The sequence below is a fragment of the Danio aesculapii genome, chromosome 20 (assembly GCF_903798145.1).
Source record: "Danio aesculapii chromosome 20, fDanAes4.1, whole genome shotgun sequence".
In the NCBI taxonomy this organism is placed as follows: Eukaryota; Metazoa; Chordata; class Actinopteri; order Cypriniformes; family Danionidae; genus Danio; species Danio aesculapii.
Window position 1 is genome coordinate 38,608,659 of NC_079454.1, and position 21,254 is coordinate 38,629,912.

Genomic DNA, 21,254 nt, shown 5'->3' on the forward strand with positions numbered 1-21,254 from the left:
TTTTCTTTTGTTGGGTTTCTCTTAAATATTGTGAAATATCTAGGTTTTGTAACACCTTTTTGTGCTGTCATTCTTCAATTGCAAACATTACTAATAACTCACTAGTAAAATAATAATAAAAAAAAATAATAAGTTCACACTCACAAATATTAGACTGAATAGGCAGCTGTTAAAAGGGATTTAAGACGGCTCCAATACAAGATTGGTTTTGAACCAATTTTGAGTTTGACTATTCATAGGGGTTTGGATTAACACTTTATTTTGATGGTCCATTTGAGTATTAGTAGATTGTCTGCTTAAAATCTGTTGACACTGCTTATTCAACAGACATTTAACTGACTATAAAAAACTTAGCAAGTACATGTCAACTTACACTAACCCTAACCCCAGCCTAACAGTTTACTTATAATCTAATGAGAATTAGTTGGTATGTAGATGCAATTCAACGAACAAACCATCAAAATAAAGTGTGACCGGGTTTGGTCCTAAGGTGATTGGATAATTGAATGATTGTCAATAATAAATTAGCCTTTTCAAACTTGCTTCTCCCCAAATTTTCTCCTCAAAAATTTGTTTATAAAACATCACTAAGACAAAGACACAAATGAACAGTGAAAAGAATGAAGTAAACAATGTTTTGCATTTATACATGTACAATGCTAAAATATATTTACCCAGTGGCAGATTATTTTGCTTGTTTTTAGAAAAACTCATTTAATTTTGACTGAAAACAAGACAATAAGTTTAATTTGTCTAGAAAATGGCTCTAGATTTAAGAACTGTTTTATATTTGGACTAGAAACAAGATAAAACCTCTAAGTAATAACATTTACAGTTTGTTTTCAGTGAATTTTAAACATTCAAGTTTGTCTTTTGTAGTTTGATAAACAGTTGAAGGTCACATAAGCAGCTGATACAGTTACCCAATAGACCCTTTTCACATTACTAGGTTTCTCAGTAGTTGTCATAGTTGGGAAAACTTAGAGCGCAGTGAATGGGAGAGTACAACAAAAAAAATGTACAGTCTTATTTGCTCAAATAATAAAAGAAAAACTCCATGATGGTGTTATCAAGACTTTTAGAAAAAGGAAACAAATTGTGCGAGACAGATGAGAGAAAAGCATGTGATTTACTGTCCTGCCCATAGACGCTGCATTAGAAATGCCTCGCACAAGCTGCAATTTGTTTTTTGTAAATTGAAGCAAAGATGATGTAATACATACAGAAATGTATATAAATATTCATAAGTTTTTTAAAAAGTAAACATTAAAACCTTTTTTAAGGATTTAAGATGCTGATGACCATTAAACATGTCAGAACAGGCTCATGAAACGGGTCCATACACTGATATGCATGTTTTTTTGTTTTTTAAATGAACTGTTTGTTCACTCGAGATATAACCGACTACATCCATATGAATACCTACTAACGTTTTTATGGCTTTTGTATGTATTTGTCTATTCAAAAAGCTCCTAAAGAGCTGAGAGAGTATATAAGTTAGTACCCACACTTCTTAAGTCATGTAAAGATGCTTTGTTCCACACAATTCCTTCAAGTTGTCCCAACACAGATCAAAGCTAATTTAATCATTTTACAAATTTAAGTGGAATTAACATGAAATAGTGTCAGTGGCTCAGTGGTTAGCACTGTCGTCTCACAGCAAGAAGGTCACTGGTTCGAGTTGGCATTCTGTGTGGAGTTTGCATGTTTTCCCAGTACTGGGTTGCAGCTGGAAGGGCATCCGCTGTGTAAAACAAATGCTGGATAAGTTGGTGGTTCATTCCACTGTGAAGACTAAGCCAAAGGAAAATGAAATGAACATAAAACAATGAAGTTGTCCCCCCAAAAATGAAGAATTATGTTGTTTCAACTCATTTCAATGGTGCGTGAGTACCAAATTAAGTATTTTATTGTGCACAAATAGTTTCAAATCACTTGTATCTGTTGTGATGCTGCAGAGAGTGGTTAATTTGAGAATTTAACCCATGAATGTGATCAACAGTGATTTGTTATCTGCATTTAACTTCAGTACATGCCAATTTAATTGTGAACCTACAAAAAATACCATGTGCTTTGATTTACTGTCTTTTAACCAGTACACTATGATTCTCTATCTCAGGTTATTCAGGCGGTGTTTTTCGGAGTGTGTGTCCTGACTGACCTATCGAGCCTTTTGACAAAAGGCAGCGCCAGTATGGAGCAAGAGAGACAGCTGAGGAAGCTGATTGGCTTACGTGATTGGATGATGGCCGTTCTGGCCTTTCCCGTCGGGGTGGTATGTATAAGTCAGATTTGTCATTTTGCATACATAAACTAATTGGCCGAGATCAGTCAAAATACACTTTATTTGTGTTACTTGGACTCATATCCAGAGATTGCGAGCAGGCCTGTCGGCTCAATGACGGTATGTTGATGTTCAGATAACATCAGTGCTTAGAATCAACACAGGGAATTGGATCGAAATTGAATATAAACGCCAATAAGGCAAAGCGAAACCATGCAAAAACTAAAGATTTGAGAAGTTCATTTACTTTACATAAGCGTTGTATGCAAACATGGGACATTTTTTTGTACACAGAAACCCAACAAAAGCATAGGGCTGGCAGTGACTTATTGTGCGGTTAGTTTAAAGTGTGTGAACGTACTGTAAACTCTATGAGCCATCAAGTTCCATTGTTAATCTGTGGGAAAGAAAAAAAACAGTACTGCAACGCTACATGAATGCAAGACTTTGTCTGAAGCTGCCCTTCCCCTCCCACAGATGTCATTGGCATTACGATGTCTGAAACCACAGAAAAAAACAGAGGCAACTATTCAAAACTTGTTTTGAGCAATCATTCAGGGCATCTAAGAAAGAGGAGGGTTGTGTGTTGAGCACATTTGTAGAGGGTGCCAAAGGTAAAATACTTCTTGCTAACGCATGTCCGATGGCTTGATTTTTTTTGCAACTTTGCCGTTTTCAATGACATCTTATTTCATGCACAACTGTTCAAAAGTTTGAAGTCGGTGAGATTGTTAAAAGAAGTCTCTTATCCATTTATTTAATTCATAACTGCCACTAGTTCTGAGTGCATGAGAGTGTTTTACATGAAGTGGCAGATGGTCAAATATTTGTAACACAGCCTGTAATAAATAATAAATAGCCTACTGATAAAGTAAGTTCAGGTGATCACAAGTTCACAATCAGGTGATGTGCTCCACCGGCATGATAATCTTAATATGATTTTGTAGTGTGTGCTGTGCCACGGTTTTCATATGCGCACATTTAAGATTTGAGGTTATAACATTGCCATGATGGTCCATGGTTTCCACTACATTCATTCTTCCATGGCGGGGTGCCACACCCCCACGGCTACATTACAGCTTTTAATTCAAAATATTCATTTTTTTTTAAAATAGCGGGTTACAATCGCACTGAAAACGTATTAAAAGGTAAGTAAATTATAACAGCGCAAACTTCTGTAACAGTAGTGCTGTGCATTCTTTGTTTAACCCTTTAAGGTGACGTGCTGACAGACTGACTAACTGACTGACAGATAGGTGCGTGATGCCTGAGGCCAGCAAACACAGCGTAGCTTTCAGTTATGATGAACACAGTTTCCAGAGTTATATTTTATTTATAGATAAAGGTCTGTGGTTCTGCATACAATGACTTTATCTTGCTGGAGTTTATAGCCGTTTCACTTTACTTCAGGATGCATTAATGCCGCTCTGTAGGTCTGTTAGAGACATTCATAAATATTCCTAGCAAGTCTAATAAATGTTGGAGACATACTCGTTACATAAACGCACTAAATCACACTTCAGCAGCGTTTATTTGTGGGCGCGCAAGAAGTTTTGTGCACAAGCAGAGGTAATCAGCGAGGAGCAGAGGAAAACGATTGACATGCTCGTAGGTTATTACATGAATACGATCTCGACTTAATACTGCGCTCACGACATTTGTCAATGAAATAACGCCACATGTAGTTGGCAAATCTGTGTAAAATGCCCAACAGAGTCTGCCGCCACAGCTGGCAAAAATCCTAGAGGAAACACTGTGGTCAAAGAAATCGAAAAATTATTTTCAATTTAATAGGGCACTATAAAGGCTAAAGAACTTAATTCTTATATTTGCTTTTTGCATATGGCTATACTTCTCACCATGTATCTTTTCTAAAACATACAGTATAGTGTAAAAGCATGTTTATTACTAAGAAAACTAAAACAAAATTATATTATTATTGAACACATCACATCACATAAGGTACACATACAGAACCGTCTATTTAGTATTGTAAAAAGGCAAAGCTGAAAATCTGTGGTTAAAGCGCCACCCAGCGGTCAAAAGCTGCTGGCGCATCAACTACCGCCACCGTCGCGGTATGAACGGCGACAAAGGGAACAAATTAAAGTAGTGACATCTGTATACTCATTAAGGCTGTGCTGATTTGATTACAAATGTTGTAAAGTATTTACTAACGCATTTTCATTCATTCATTCATTTTCCTTCAGCTTAAGTATGATTTATACTTCTGCGTTGAGTGATCGGAGTGACCCACGGCGCCTGCCTTGCACAGTCTTGCATTTATACCTCTGCACGCTGTTTGTGTTGCTCTGCAATAACACTTCCCGAAACACTAGCTGGCAGTGAGGTTTTTATGTTCCTCTGTGTTGAGTTTCTTCATGGGTGTTTTGCACATTCATGTACAAGTAGCTAGTAGCAGAGGCGGGAATCGGCGGACGTGCAACAACTTTAATCGTAAAGTAAACACAAAACAGTTTCCATCTAGAGCTACTTCACGGGACTCAACACTTGTAAACACTCGCTCCAGTGGCTTTCGGTCCTGCCCACACTCGTCAGCACTACCAAGCTGACCAATCACAGAGCTTGCGCTACACGTCGTGCACGTCAGCCATGGCAAGGGCTATGCAAGCACGCACAGGCTGTGACGAAGCATACACGTGCACTTAATTCAGAAGTATAAAGCAACCTGTAGTCCCTAATTATACAGGGGTCGCCACAGCAGACTGACCCACCAACTCAACTAAAATTACCTGTTTAATCACCTGGAAAAGTCTAAGACCCATGCCAGATTGTTGTTTATTGATTTCTCTTCTGCTTTTAATACTGTGAAGTCATCTGTGTTGTTTAAGAAATTAATTTCTCTTTTTAACTTGGACCTTAATATTTGTGGATGGATTCTGGATTTTTTAGTAGGACGTCTACAGTGTGTCAGAGTCAGTGGTGCTCTTTCTGAATTTCAGTATTGTTCCACTGGGTCCCCGCAAGGTTGTTGCCTCTCACCTCTTCTGTTCATCATGTATTCTTCTAATTGTCTGGAACTGTCATATCATAAAATAAGCAGATGATTCGGTGATTGTGAGTCTCCTCCACGATCAGGATTTGGGACATGGTCCTGTTGTGGAAGAATTTACTTCCTGGTGTGATAGATTTTCTCTCCAGTTGAATGTAAATAAAACAAAAGACATGGTGAAAGATGACAGGAAGGGGTCTCTTACCCCCAGCACAACAAATATTAAAGGCTTAGACAATGAAATTGTTGTGTCCTGATTGTGTCAAATAAGAACAGGTTGAGTAGCCTGGTGAAGGTGGCAGGCAAGATCATCAGTTTTAACCAAACTGGTCTAATGGTAATTTACCATAATTATATTTTAAAGAGAGCTCGGGGTATCCTTTGCACCCTGGATCACCCATTGTACCGTATTCTGTGTTTCAGCTGCTGCCATCAGGACGTCGTTTTAGAGTTCCTATTTGCAGGACAAATAGAAATAGAAATTCTTTTATAATGGCGATCATTAAATAAATTAGGTAATTAAATGAGTCCAGGGCGGAGGGAGATACACCTACAAAATAATGTATTGTATGTTGTGTTGTAATATTTTGTTAATGTGTACATGGAACTTCGCCTGTGTTACAGCACCTTGCTGCAATTTTAGTTTCCCTAAAAGGGATAATAAAGTTGAGTTTGAGTCTGAGTCAACTTTCCGGTTTTGTTTTACCAGCCTGATCTCACTAGGAAATGTTACTATTTTACGCTTTGTCAGTTTAGTGGCTAATTCATACAAATTCGTACGAGTTCAGTTGAACGAAAATGTATTATTTCAAAAAGGAGGCATGGCACCGAACCTCCCCCCTAAACCCAACCGGATGAGCAAATCATACTAAATTGTGAGAATGAGATCCTAAAAGATGAGATTGAGTTGGTTTTACTCAGCGGATACACTTCCAGCCGCAACCCAGTACTGGGAAACTCACTAATTTTCTTTCAGCGTATTCTCTGCTTTATCAGGGGTTGCCACAATGGAATGAACCTTCTGTAGTAAAACAGTCATTTAAATTTTTTTAAATATATTTAAAAACGTCATTTATTTATTGTGGTGGCAATGTTGAATTTTCAGCATTATTATGTTAGTCTTTGGTGTTACGTGATTCTAATATGCAGTTTTTCTGTAATTAAAAAATGTTATTTAGCAGCACAACTGTTTTTGGCGTTAATAATCATATGATTTTTTGTTGTTGTCAAAAATTATACAAGTATAAAATATTCAGAATATTTATTTAAAAATAGAAATGTTTTAGTAACATAAATATCTTTACTGTCACTTTTAATCTATTTAATGCGTTCTTCACTCCAAACATTATGTTGCTTGTTCAAGCTACTTAATTAAAATGAGTTGAAACAAAAATTCTTGAGTTTTTTGGGGGGACAGCTTAATTGTTTTATGTTTAATCCACTTAAATTTGTAAAAACTAATAAGCTAACTAAATTTCTTCACGTTGCCCCAACAAAAATCGATTGTGTGGAATTCAGCCATTTTTTTATAGTGTTGGTAAATAAAAGTAATCTATAACCTCAAATTTAAAAGTAATCTACCATCCCATAATTAACTGAAAAAGAACTACATTTTCCATTGTAAAATTAAAGGAACTATAGATAAGAATTTTTACATATCATATATTTTATTTAACTATTATTATTATTCATTCATACATTTGTTTTCCTTTGACTTAGTCCTTTATCAGGGGTGGCCACAGCACAATGAACCGCCAACTCTTCCAGCATATGTTTTACGCAGCAGATGCCCTTCCAGCCACAACCCAGTACTGGGAAACACCCATACATTCACACACATCTTCATACACTAAGTCCAATTTTGTTTATTCAATTCACCTATGGCGCATGTCTTTAGACTGTAGGGGAAACCGGAGCACCCAGCGGAAACCCAACGTGAACACGGGAAGAACATGCAAACTCCACACAGAAATGCCAACTGGCCCAGCCAGGACTCGAACCAGCGACCGTCTTGGTGTGAGGTGGCAGTGCTAACCACTGAGCCATCGTGCTGCCCTATTATTATTTTATTTTTTATTTATTTTTTTGCCTAAGTTTAAACAGCTTGTAATGAAAAAAAAACCAAGAACTTTGCTTCTGATTAAATAATACAAACAAACTGCGTTGTGAGTATTGTAGTATCGAATCACATTCAGCCTCTTGTACATTATGTGTGCAAACACAAACAAGTTGCTGGTTGCAGTTCATTTAATGATTATCATTGTCACTAATAACAAGAGTTTCTGACTTCTAAATATATCCTTTAAAAGTCTCTAAATAAAACAAGCACACTGAACAATACAACAACAAACACAAGGCACATATTACATAACGTTCTAAAGTTTACTATGTTGTCTTTGTAGGGCAGAGTAAACATCCAATGCCTTTAGATCTTTATTTAGAGCATCAAAGCACTGAATCTTCTGATTCCTTAAAAGGTACAGCAGATAAACTGATGGAAAAGCATGAACCTGCAGGTCAAGTCCGACAGCATCTGTATTCTCTCATACCGCTATATCAGGCCACATCCACACATGCTGCTTTGCATAGGGGGACTACAGACACCAATACGCATTGTCTTACATTTACAGCCTATTTGTTTTGCAAATGTCCAGTCATTTATCTGTCACCGTTGCAAAACCAGCTGGGCAATAAAACCCCGTCCTGTAAAGTTGAGAAGGAAACACGGCGTTGTTTCTGTTTTGTGTGTCCGTGATGACCATCAGATAATTGCACGGAAAATATTTAAATTGCGCTCACCAATGTCTTGTTTTGTCTCCGGCCAGCTAAAGATCTTTTAATGTTGCATGGCACAATGTTAGTAGGCAGTGTTAGATGTCAAATGACAATGTCAAAGTGATTTAAACTTTAAGTGGAAAGAAAACTGACTCTGCTCATTTCACTTTAATGAAAAGAGGCACAGGCAATACACTTAAAGGGATAGTTCACCCAAAACTCAATATTCTGTCATCATTTACTCATCCTTCACTTGTCACAAAGCTGTTTGAGTTAGTTTTTTATCTGGTGAAGACAAAACCCAGCAGACACAATGAATATTAGGTTAGATTTAGGTCACCAGCGTCTAAGGACAATGTTATTTTGACGTCCAATAATGACTTGAAATGACGTTGATATTTTGTTGACTTTAGGTTGTGTTGAAAAGTGACCAAAATCCAACACTGACCCAACATCTTAAACCAACTTCACATTGACATCAAATATTGTCCTTTATTTGTCCGGTATAGTAACCACAGGTCAACATCTGATAGATGTCATATTGGTGTTGTATTGGTATCATATCATTAGATGTTGATATTTTTGTTTTTAGGTTGCGTTGGAAAGTAACCAAAATGCAACGTCTGTCTGACATTGGACATAGATCTCAGCCTGACGTTGGGTTCTGACATCAACCCAATTTTCATTTTCAATCAAAATGCAATGTTCCACGACGTTGGGGTACAACGTCAATCATGTTGATGTCCTGTGCCTGCTGGGAAGAAGTTATTTTTAAAAATGTTGAAAACCTGTAACTATTGACTTGAATAGTATGTCCTTTTTCTACTATGGAAGTCAATGGTTACAGGTTTTGAACCTTTTGTGTTTATCAGAAAAGGGAAGTTCATAATGATTTGGAACCCATTAAAAGTGAGTTATTTTTAATTTTGGGGTGAACTATCCCTTTAACATTGCTGGTGATCACAGAACAAAATCAATTAAATAAATCAAAGTGTAAAAATATGAAACCAGTTCTGAACTGCGGAAAAAACATTAAATTAAATTAAATTAAATTAAATTAAATTAAATTAAATTAAATTAAATTAAATTAAATTAAATTAAATTAAATTAAATTAAATTAAATTAAATTAAATTAAATTAATATTTTTTATAATTTAGCAAGTTTTTGCACCTGTTATCTACATTTAAACAAATCTAAAGTTTGAAGTTGGTAAGAATTTGATTTTAAAAATGTTTTTAATGAATGTTTTTATTTATTAAAATTAAAAGTAATATAAAAAGTAATCAGTTGTTTTTTAATATAATATACATAGTGATTGTCTTGACCATTGCATCACTCGATGTGTATGTGCAGAACTTACGTTTGCAGATTCTCAGCTGGATTTAATGAGATGGCAGACAGTGAGGCTTCCTTGTTAGCTTGTAAAAAACTTATCAGCCAGACAGTCATGATATACAAACACAAAATAGATGCTTGACTTGGCCCTGGGCCTTGGTCTAAGAGCTGGGTATGAGGCTCAGCTTACAGCCGTCACAATGAGCATCATTACTGCTGACGGTAATGTTGAGAAACACTGGTTGAGTGATATGCATACTTTGTTAACTTTAGCCAGGTCATTTCCTGGCACCTATTAGTGCTATATGTGTCCTGCTGGTACCCAATTTCTGAAACACTATGGGACAAAAATCTGCACTGTCTGCTTAAAGCTCTTATTCTACAATGGGGGGGGGATGGGATAGGATTAACTTTGAAACTATTTTGAAACTTTAAATGCTACTAAATTGTTTATCAGTAATTAACATATCAAGGAAGTAACATGATTAAATGAAAAGTTCATTATTTAAAAGCCGAAACAGTATTTCTTTAAAACATTTTTCATTTTAAATTATTTCAATTAAAAAAAAATTGTTTACATGCTAGATAGATAGACAGACAGACAGACATACAGACAGACAGACAGACAGACAGACAGACAGACAGACAGACAGACAGATCAAAATCATACAAATTAAGTCAGCTTACAGTTTCAAGTTACAATGGGTTTTACTCAATTTCTTTAAGCAAACTCAACTTGTCACTTTTACTGTAAAGGATTAGTTCACCTAAAAATGACAATTACCTCACTATTTACTTTCCCTCATGTCGTTGAACACAAAAGAAGGTTTGTTTTTTATTTTGAAAAATGCTGGTTGATGGCACCCATTAGCTGTGTCTCTTTCAGAGGCTGCATCCTCCGAAGGTTTGCATTTGAAGGGTGCTGCGTCATCGTGGTGCAACAAAGTCTCATTTCAAAAAGATTCAAAGGTTTTTCAAATGCAGCCTCAAAATGCATCCTTCGTTTCCCAGGCAATGAAGGTTACGACCGGTGGATCCTTTGCAGCCTCGAACATCCCAAGATTAATTGCGCTCTGATAACAGCAGGACGGTTTTAAAAGAAAACTCAGAATTAAATGTATGAATTAAGTTTATTTTACTTGGATATTTGAAGACACATTAAAAAACCAAAACATTTTTATGTGTACATATATGGATCCAAGGAAAATTATTTCCAGCTTTTGTAAACCTTGTTTTTCCTTCAGATTGCTTAAAATTAAAATCACTTAAAAAGAAATGTCATTACAAATTTTATTACAGCTTATTAATGGCAGCTGTGACGGTTGCTAGGTGACGAGAAAAGTGTCCTCTGTAGGCCAGTTCGCCTCATTTCAAAATGCTCATTTCGGCTTGTGTAGACTTTGAAGGACTCACCTTTTTTGAAGAGTGAAGAGTGAGTAAATGATGTCAGAAATTTTATTTTTGAAGAACTATCCCTTTAAGGCAAAAAGTTTACTTACCTTTGTTAAAAAAATATATTTTTTTTACTTTGATAGATAGTAGGAATGTCCAGATCTGATCACGTGATAGGAAATCGTGCCCGATCACACGGTTTTAGACTCGATTGGAATCGGATGTTACCTCCCGATCAGGACTCGAATATATATGAATTTTTAACACATTTTAACTCTTGACTTCACACAGAAACAGCAATGTATGCAGCATGACATCGATACTCCTTAAGTGAAGTTTGACAAACTAATCTCGAGAGGATCACGTGTTCTGATTGAGCATGGCTGGTTTCTCATCCGTAATCAGTAATAATCCAATCAGATTGATCCAAGCTTATAATAAATAGACCGATTTTGACCTACTGCCTCATCTTCATTTTGGAAGAATCTCAACTTCCACCCCATCTCCTCCTTTTCCTCCCTTTTCTAAGGGATGGTCTCAAAACCTACCTGATCTCGGACCCCCTTTATAAGCTTATTGACCAGGAGGGAGCCTTGGGCTCAATTATCTCCGAGCTCAGGGTTCTCTCCTGGGATAGCATGCCAAACCTGCAATTAACGCCAAGCATATCTAAGTGTGAACTCAAAGTAGAACACGGAAGCAGCTTAAAGCGGAAATGTCTGCGGAGTATGTCTGCAGTCTGGAGGTATTATAAAGTTGATGAAGACAATATTGCCATAGCAAACTGTGAGATATGTAAACTTGGGATTGCCTGCCAGGTATTTTAAGCTGAGGTGGTGTTTGTTTTTATATTAGATTTATATTTATATTTACTGTTGCACTAAAGTCCAAAAGTAAAGAATTGATGTTATTTATTATTTATATTCATAGCTACCTATAATTTTTTTTCAAAGTGATTAATTGAAAGTTCCTTATTTTTTGCTTTTGTATTTGCAACATATAATGCAGTAAAATGAAATATCACAATGTCAATTGTTCATATATCATACTCTCCTAGCATACAGCAAATCAGTCCAAAGAAATAAAGTCTCCAGGTCCAGATACTCTGACTGAACAATAAAGAAGGTTTGCAGTGTATTATTTGGTTTATCCAATGACATTTAGGGGAACGGCCAAATAAACCATTTGAAATAAACTTATTTACCATTAACTTTCAAGATGAAGCCCAACATATACTTCAAATAGACTTCAGCATGTTCCTTTCACAAGGCCAGTTCTCAGAGTGCCGCCCATTTATTTGGGTATGACAACCTTCATCCAGGCCCTTACTGGAAACAAGAGTCCTGCAAAATAATCGGAGACACCCAAGCCAAACAGAAATCTGTCACACCCATAAATGAGGCCTATTAATGCAAATACGTTGGAGCAGTTCAGGATTACTGCAGGGGAAGTGAAATTCCTCCTCGGAGAGCCAAACACTTCAAACGCTCCTTACAAAGCCTGTGTGCGCCACACCAAAATGCCTGTTTTTAATAGTGTGTGATGTGTGGTGTCCTCATCATCTTAAGACTGTCCTTTTGCACACAAGGCATCTGTAGCTCCAAGTAAATGCTGGATAAAAGCGAGAAAGAAGAAGAAGAAGTAGTCAGCTCCATGGGATTAATTATGGTGTGCTGCTGATATGAAAATACAAGCTCCGTACGTTGGTTCGCTGTGCTCATGGCTGTTTCGAGTGCTTGTCATGGTTTTGTGCAGAGATTGTGTCCTGTAGATGAGGGAATCAAAGAGGATATTAGACGAGTTCAACTCTTTCGACATAATGAGATGTGCTGGCATGAAGCAGGAGTCAGGCAGTCTGCCGGAAGACCTGCTGGGAATCTGGGAGAGAGGAATGGGCTCAATTTAAAGGCTTTGCGGGGAGTGAGAGGTCTTAAAAAGTTATGAAGTTCCTCTGAAGATAAAATGTAGGCGCAATAACCCTTTATTAAAGGGAGAGTTCAGCCAAAACCAAAAACTGTCATCATTTACTCACCCTTCACTTGTTGCAAACCTGTTTGAATTTTTTTGTTCCATTGAACACAAAAGAAGATATTTTGAAAAATGCTGATAGCTGGAACTTGTCACAATTTGCACACTAGAATTATTATGTCAAAAATCAAAGATCATAGAAGTTGCCTGGATGGTCTGCTATTTCCTGTAGAATAAGGGGGGATAAACATTGGCTTGTTGTGTGTTAAATGATTTTATTTCTTGGTCTTTTGAAATTCTTGATTCTGATTGGCTAGAGGGTGTGCATTGAAATGCACAGGTAGTTCCAGTCAGTTTTGATCACAGTTCGAAATAAATGCCAAAAATTTCTCCCAAATATTTCTATTTACCATAGCAACTCGCATGTGCTGCACAGGAAACCAATGAGAACTGTTGATGGCAGACGGAAAATCTGCAAAATTAGAAAAATACTCATCATTTATGCCACAAAATCAAGTTTTAAGAGTTTTTCTGGCAAAAATGTAGTTATTTTAAAGTCAAACCTTTTGAACCTATTATTTGTTCTAGGTGTATTTTTTGGATGATCTCAGAGATAAGTTTCATAATTAATTTATGACTGTAAATAATGTAATTTTACACTGATCCTGCGTGTTTGACTAATTGACTAAGAGGAAACATAAAGCAGAATGTTCTCTTACCTCTCACAATAAGTTTTTTCTTTTGGAAAATTTCCCTACATATTCAACAGCAAAGATTTCTGAAATAGGCTTTGGCTGCTTTCTCTTCAAACTGCATCTTATGTGCCCTGGAACTGGTGTTTCATAAGATACAGCTTTGTGATTGTTTTATTTCATGTATAGACTTGATCTTTTTGTTAGATCAAAATCCATGAGATCAGTTTGACTAGCCTCATAATTTGATTCAAAAGAGGCATATTTACACGATTTATTTACTTTAGATGTTCAAAAATATTTGTTAAACAGATTTTATAAAACAGCATGTTAAAACTAAAGTGTGAAGGCTTAAAGTTGATAGGAAATAAAGTGTCGTTAATTTCATTAGCCAATGTATGAAGTAACATATTCCTAAAGCGTATTTAATTGATATGGTACTTTTAATAAGATTTGTATGTTTATTATGAGTTGCAAATTGTGGAAATTCTGCTGTAGGTAGCCCAGCTTTCGCAGTATTAAAGGTAATGTTTAGAGAAAGCCAATATACATACAGATCCTTCTTCATCAGAGAAGTAGACAAAAGAACCATGTGTGACTGGGAATGTGACTGGAAACACACTTCAGGTGTGACTGGTAATGTCTTATTTGTCCACCTGTGATCGGATTGATGTAATCACATCTTAATATTAGCAGGTATAAACAGCACGCACATGATCTCTTTCCGTCTGTCAGCCTGTCACAGCTGATTCAGTGGAGGGACTAGAAAATCTAACATGTAAAAACGGACAAAGATTCGTACAAATATTGCGTTGCAAAAAGCAAAACTATTTTAAACTTAGGCCTACCTTGGCAAATGACCACAGAATCAGCGGGACAATCAACGGCTTGCCGTGCGTTAAAGGATTTTAATGCACTCCACTGCATGCTGTGTGGTCCTTCGCCTTCACGTCGTTCATTAAAATCCTTTAACGCATGGCATGCTGTTGATTATCCCTTGCTTATTTACAACAGAGGCAATCGGGAGCATCAAGTGCTTGTATCTAATATAATTCAAACGACAAATAAAAACCCATTTTTACTTGAACCCCTATGAACAAAACCAGGACCCCCTCTTCTCTCCTCCACCTCACCATAAGACAACCCCAAACTGAGTGTGCCTCATACAGGTGAGTGGGCTTGAAAACCACCTGTAGAAATACACTCTCTCATCTTGCTGACACTTTAACGGACACTTGCACCAGTTTTGCACATTTGCACTGGACACGTTCTTACAATCAGCACACAAAATAAAAAGACTTTGCATTTATGAAGTGTGCTTCATAGTGGGTCAGTGGGCTTGACAAATCACCTGTAGAAACACTAATATCACACGCTCTGAAAAAAAAAACACTCACCCTTAATCTAGCACCTAATTCTCTGAGCACTAACAGTTCTTCTAGAAAGACCAGGGAGATAAATATGATATTGAATTACATTTATTTGATGAGTATTATTTGACAAAGGTATCATTTAACAAAACATAGGATTTCTTTGGCAGAGACCCTGTCTGTGGCTTGAATTAGAAGCTTTTTTGATCTAGCAATGTCTGCCGAGGATGAAGGCAAGGGCGAAGCCTACCCCCCTGGACAATGCCAAACTGGTGTTGGTGGGGAGCATGGTGGGTAAACATCCGTACCTGCAGCTAAATGAATGAAATGAAAGGACAACCTATATGTTCCTCGCGTCTCTTGGCCATTTGTTGGAACTGATTAGTTTAAATACGTTTAAATAAGCTATGAATAGCAGCTACGCTAATTACTTTCTTTATTCTATATTTCCACCTTGGTATACTCATCCCGAGGCTTCTAGAGATTATGCAGCGCCATTGATGCTATCCAAGACCTGTGAAGAAATGATGCCAAGGTATACATAATCCTGGACCAGCCCGTTCCTGAGCTAATGCTGTGGTGGTCATAGAGAAGTGGAGAGTGTGAGTCTGATTCCTGAAATACTCCAGTGACAGATGAGTCTCCGCATTGATCCTGTGGGCCAGTCTGAACACCCGCCGGTGACCTACTCACTCCTGCAGTTCTCCACGATGGACGTCCGGCGTTCTCCAGCCACCAGCGCCTAGACTGCAGCTCTGCACAAGAAGTTTGGCCAGAGGAGAAACGGTCGTGCCCAACTGAGCTTGGTTTCTCTCAAGGTTTTTTCCTTCACTTCGTCAATTGGTGAAGTTTTGTTCCTCGCCAGTGTCTTGCTTGGTTTGGGACTTGTGGCGCTGCGCATCAATGGATTTGCTTTTCAGTGTTTGGATTTTCAGCAGTGAAATTTAAATCACACTGAACTAACTCAGTTAAAACTGACTGACACAGTTTCAATGTACTAGAACTTCTACGTTAAGCTGCTTTGACACAATCTACATCGTAAAAACGCTATATAGATAAACATGAGTTGAATTTAATTGAATTGAATTAGGTATTCCTTGTGTCTCATGGCTATTGGTTGGAACTTATTCTGATGCGTGACGTGTCATGTTCCTGGTAGAACTAGCACTAAAAGCTATAGTTCCTTTGTATAATTAGCACTTCTTGTGTGTATTGCCTCTTCTCGTTGAATCGCTGAATGCCTCCTCAGTTGTAGGTCCTTGATTGCATCTGCGTCGTGCATTTAAAATACTTTAAAAGCAAGCTAATGCCGTTTATAGGCCTGTCATAATTATTCCTTAGCTTTGGCACAAAGGTTCTGCAATACATATTGTACAGTATATTTCCATATTACATGATTATACAGTGCATTCGGAAAGTATTCATTGCGTTTCACTTTTTCCACATTTTTTTATGTTACAGCCTTATTCCAAAATAGATTCAATCAATTTATTTCTTCAAAATTCTACACACAATAACCCATAATGACAATGCGAAAAAAGTGTACTTTTTGAAATTGTTGCAAATTTAGTACAAAAGTTAAAAACCTAAAAAGTCACATGTACATAAGTATTCACAGCCTTTGCTTAATACTTTGTTGATGCCCTTTTGGCAGCAATCACAGCCTCAAGTCTTTTTGAATATGATGCCACAAGCTTGGCACACCTGTCTTTGGGATTTTTTGCCCATTCCTCTTTGCAGTACCTCTCAAGCTCTATCAGGTTGGATGGCAAGCGACGGTGTGCAGCTATTTTCAGATCTCTCCAGAGATGTTCAATAGGATTTACAGTAGGTCTGGGCTCTGGCTGGGCCACTCAAGGACATTCACTGAGTTGTTGTGAAGCCACTCCATTGATATTTTGGTGTTGTGGTTTGGGTCATTGTCCTGCTAAAAGATGAATCGTCGCCCCAGTCTGAGGTCAAGAGCACTCTGAAGCATTTTTTCTTTCAGGATGTCTCTGTACATTGATGCATTCATATTTCCCTTCATCTTGACTAGTCTGAAAGTCCTGTTGCTGAAAAACATTCCCACAGCATAATCCAGCCACCACCATGCTTCACTGTATAGGGATGGTATAAGCCTGGTGATGAGCGGTGCCTGGTTTTCTCCAAACTTAACGCCTGGCATTCATTCCAAAGTGTTCTATTTTAGTCTCATCAGACCAGAGAATTTAGTTTCTTATGGTCTGAGAATCCTTCAGATGCCTTTTGGCAAATTCCTAGTGGGGAGTGGCTTCTGTCTGGCCACTCTACCATACAGGCCTGATTGGTGGATTGCTGCACAGATGGTTGTCCTTCTTTAAGGTTCTCCTCTCTCCACCGAAGAATGCTGGAGCTCAGACAGAGTGACCATTGGGTTATTGATCACCTCCCTGACTAAGGCCCTTCTCCCCTGATCACTCAGCTTAGATGGCCGGCTAGCTCTAGGAAGAGTCCTGGTGGTTCCAAACATCTTCCACATACGGATGATGGAGGCCACTGTGCTCATTGGAACTTTCAGAGCAGCAGAAATTTTTCTGTAACCTTCCCCAGCCTTGTGCCTCAAGACAATCCTGTCTCGGAGGTCTACAGACAACTCCTTTGTCATCATGCTTGGTTTGTACTTTGACATGCACTGTCAACCCTGGGACCTTATATAGACAGGTGTATGCCTTGTCAAATCATGACCAATCAACTGAATTTTCCACAGGTGAACTCCAATTAAGCTGCTGAAACATCTCAAGAATGATCAGTGGAAACAGAATGTACCTGAGCTTAATTTAGAGCTTCACGACAAAGGCTGTGAATACTTCTGTACATGTGATTTTTCAGCTTTTTTATTTTTAATAAATTTGCAACAATTAAAAAAAAATCTTCTTTCACAATGTCATTGTGGGTTATTGTGTGTAGAATTTTGAGGAAATAAATGAATTTAATCCATTTTGGTATAAGGCTGTATCATTAAAACTCTACGGATGCACTATATAATAAGATTTTGGTGGATATATATATATATATATATATATATATATATATATATATATATATATTGTTGTTGTTGTTGTTGTTGTTGTTGTTTTTGTTGTTGTGATGATTCAATATCAGTTTCTGTCTTTTTGTTTGCAGTTTGTGGTGACCATGTTCTGGACTCTTTACTTGTACGACAGAGATTTGATTTACCCAAGACTGCTGGACAACTTTATACCTCAGTGGCTAAACCATGGCATGGTGAGTGAGAATAAATTTTTTCTTTTTTTTCTATAAACTGCAAGACTGCAAAATATGTTTGTCAGTTTAAAATCACTGACATCATAAATGTCATTCTAAAAGAACAATGCTATTTTTAAAGAACACACACACACACACACACACACACACACACACACACACACGCACACACACGCACACACACATATAGATACTTAACTCTCAGCCAGGAAGAAAAGAAAAGGCACATTTTGTTCTTTTCAACATCTTGGGCCACACTGACGTCAGATGTGAAAATGACAGTTGTTGCGCAATCGTTCATTTCAATCCGATGGAACAAAAGCTTCAAGGTGGTGTCAAATAGTGGCAGGTCTTGTTTTTTAGGTGATTGTTCTAATGTCTAATGTGACAGCATTATCATCTGCTGTGTAAATACACTTACATAGACACACTGACATGAACGCAACATGAATGTATCTTAAAATCACTGCAATTAGTCTAGAAGAGCCTTCACAAGAGATATTTAATAACCTAAACACTTCCTTATTGAATCCTTCTTTAATTTGCTGAAGTGGCCTAGACGAAAGAGGCTTTGGGACCTGGAGGCTTTAGATAGATTGATAGGAAATACAACTCAGAATGAGGCTATTACTGGAAAGGTGGTTGAGTGTCTCAGTCGCCGCTAATCACAGGATGTATTCAGTTGACTCGGGTAAAACCTGGGGCCAATGACAACACACGTCGCAGTTGCTAAGGAAACATGTCTCGGTTATTAATCAACATGAATGTAACCTTTGAGCCTAATCAGAAATTGTCTCTATCTTTAATGTGCAGTGGCATTGTGAAATCACATGCAAGTGGATTTTCCGCAGGGTTTTTACACCTTTCAACGTTAGTCATTATTATACATTAGACCGTATATGAATTTTTTAGGTTTGGCTCGTGGGTATGTGCTAAAAATGTACATTTCTTTTAGTGGACTGGTGAATTGCGAGCAAAATATGGATTGGGATTTTATTCTGGTCATACACACTGGTATGTGTGTGTCGTTGTGTGCAAGGTTTATATATTTATAACCACCTGAGAGGATATTGGGGGTCGTGAGGCACTGGCATTGTTATTTTGGGGATCGTGGGCTGAAAAGTTTGGAAACCCCTGCTTTAGGGTACACTTTATACCTTTAAAGTTTACTTTAGTATCTTTAAGGTAATATGAGGTTCAAATTTGTACTTTTTTATTAATAGGTAGCTTTAAAGACCTGTTAGGAACCAAATTTACCTTTGACAGGGTACTGCCCCAGGGACTGATTTTGTACATTTATTTCTGAGAGTGTAGAGGGCAGGAGGAAACAATGGAAATATTAACAAAATGCAAATGTGAAGTCTACTGCTGGGTTTACAACAAATCACACTGTGACACCCACAGTTCATTCCTGGGATGTTTTCCAAGCGAATTTACCACGGTAAATGGTAAATGTCATTATTTAAACTTGTGCAGAAGACACCATTGAGGTGAATTCCTCAAATTTGTTGCAAACGTTATTTGTGCTACTCTGTGGAAATTCAGCTGTACATTTGCATTATGTAATCTACTCATGCAAATACTTATTTTCACTTTTGGTGTGAACTCAGCATAAGATTACACTTTATTTTGATGGGCCATTTTAGACATTCTGTTGACTACGGCCAAAGTCCCTTTAAGGCAAGTCATTTTACTCAGTGGCCATCTTTGAAATGCCTTTCAGGCAGTATACTCGGGCATTCTGTTTGAATTGGAAAGCATCAAATTCTTCAAAACTGTTTGCCAAGCTTACAATTGCATTACATATTTGGAATCCTCAATAAAAATAAACAACGACTTTCTCATAATTTTCCTTTCTACATGTCAGAATCAAACAAAATCTGCATTTTTTCAGGTTGCCCAAGCTAATGTGCATGCGCACTCGAAATGAATGAGATCACAGCACCAACCTCATTTATGGCCACTCTACACATCATCATCCTCTAATTAATGATCGACTGATCGCGCATTTCTTCTGAAGTAATTCACCACTGGGTCTTGATGGCGAATCTCTTTGATAGCGACTCTTTGTTTACAAGTTTGTGGCTGTTTGAGTAGTTGTGTCATGTGATGTGCGTTTGACAGGACGGACTGTACTTCGAGTTCGTTTCATAAAGATTACAAAACCAAAAAACCTTTGTTTTCAAGTGCACTTGATACATTTAAAAGCACAAATTTCAAGCTTTATCTGGATATATTTCTTATGTCTGTGAAGCAAGTATTCACTGAGATTCCAGTGGGTTTGTTGACCACCAAACTGTTGTAAAAGCACATGTCTGGTCCAAGCTTTTCCCTGGGGTTCAAGTCCGGTGATGAACAGCGGGTAAGACAAAAACAGAAGCCAAAAAAATAAAATAAACAAGTAAATAACAGGGTGAAAATGTGGTAAAACGTGGTAAAAACCATGCGAGGGCTTTTCTTTTTCTGAATTGCTCAATTTGTCAGTTGGGTTTAGGGAAGTGGGTATGTGAGTCAATCTGTGCTTTGTAAAATACTATAGGTTGAGTTAAGTGAAGGGGGATGGTGGGTCAGTCGATTGGTCAGTCAGTCAAACAGTCAATTTCGCGAGAGAAATTTGAGATCTCACAAAGCATACACAGCACCCTCTCGTGGATTCACAAATACCAAAACTGCAAAAAAACGTAGCTCCTCGGACGTATTTAACGGTCTCCAGAAATGTAAATAGAGGGACATTTTTTTATTCTGCTCAACACTAATAAAAATATTTGAAAGAAAGCCAAAGAAATGTAACCATTGGGTTTGATATTCTATACTTTCTTCAAAATACCTTCTTTTCTGATCAACAGATGAAAGAAAGTTGAGATTGAAAGATTCGAAACAAGTGAGAAATTGGGAGTGTTGGGAGAACTAAAAAATTATTATTTTTTTCTCCAATATTGATGGAGGGCACTGTATAATATAGTCAATAGAATGTCTAAAGAGCATCATCTAAATATAAAATGGCATCAAAATGATCAATCATGCATTGGTGTGATAGGTAAGAATGAGTTGAAGCTACCATGGGCTGCTGAAAATCCAAATGGTCCCTTCTAAAATACAATTCAGAGTCATCAATGAAAAGAACCGATTATTATGCGTCTCAGATTAATGGTTTTCTCCAGTCAGAGAAGCAGCAGGT

General features: G+C 37.4%; 1 protein-coding gene across 1 annotated transcript in view; it reads left to right on the top strand.

Annotated features, from left to right (window-relative positions):
* aig1 (androgen-induced 1 (H. sapiens)) overlaps positions 1-21,254 on the top strand; it is an 89,178-nt gene that overhangs the window by 6,944 nt on the left and 60,980 nt on the right. Inside the window, exons 2-3 of the mRNA XM_056481031.1 lie at positions 2,120-2,275; positions 17,975-18,076. Of these exons, the coding sequence (XP_056337006.1) occupies positions 2,120-2,275; positions 17,975-18,076 (258 nt within the window). The remainder of the gene's footprint in view (positions 1-2,119; positions 2,276-17,974; positions 18,077-21,254) is intronic.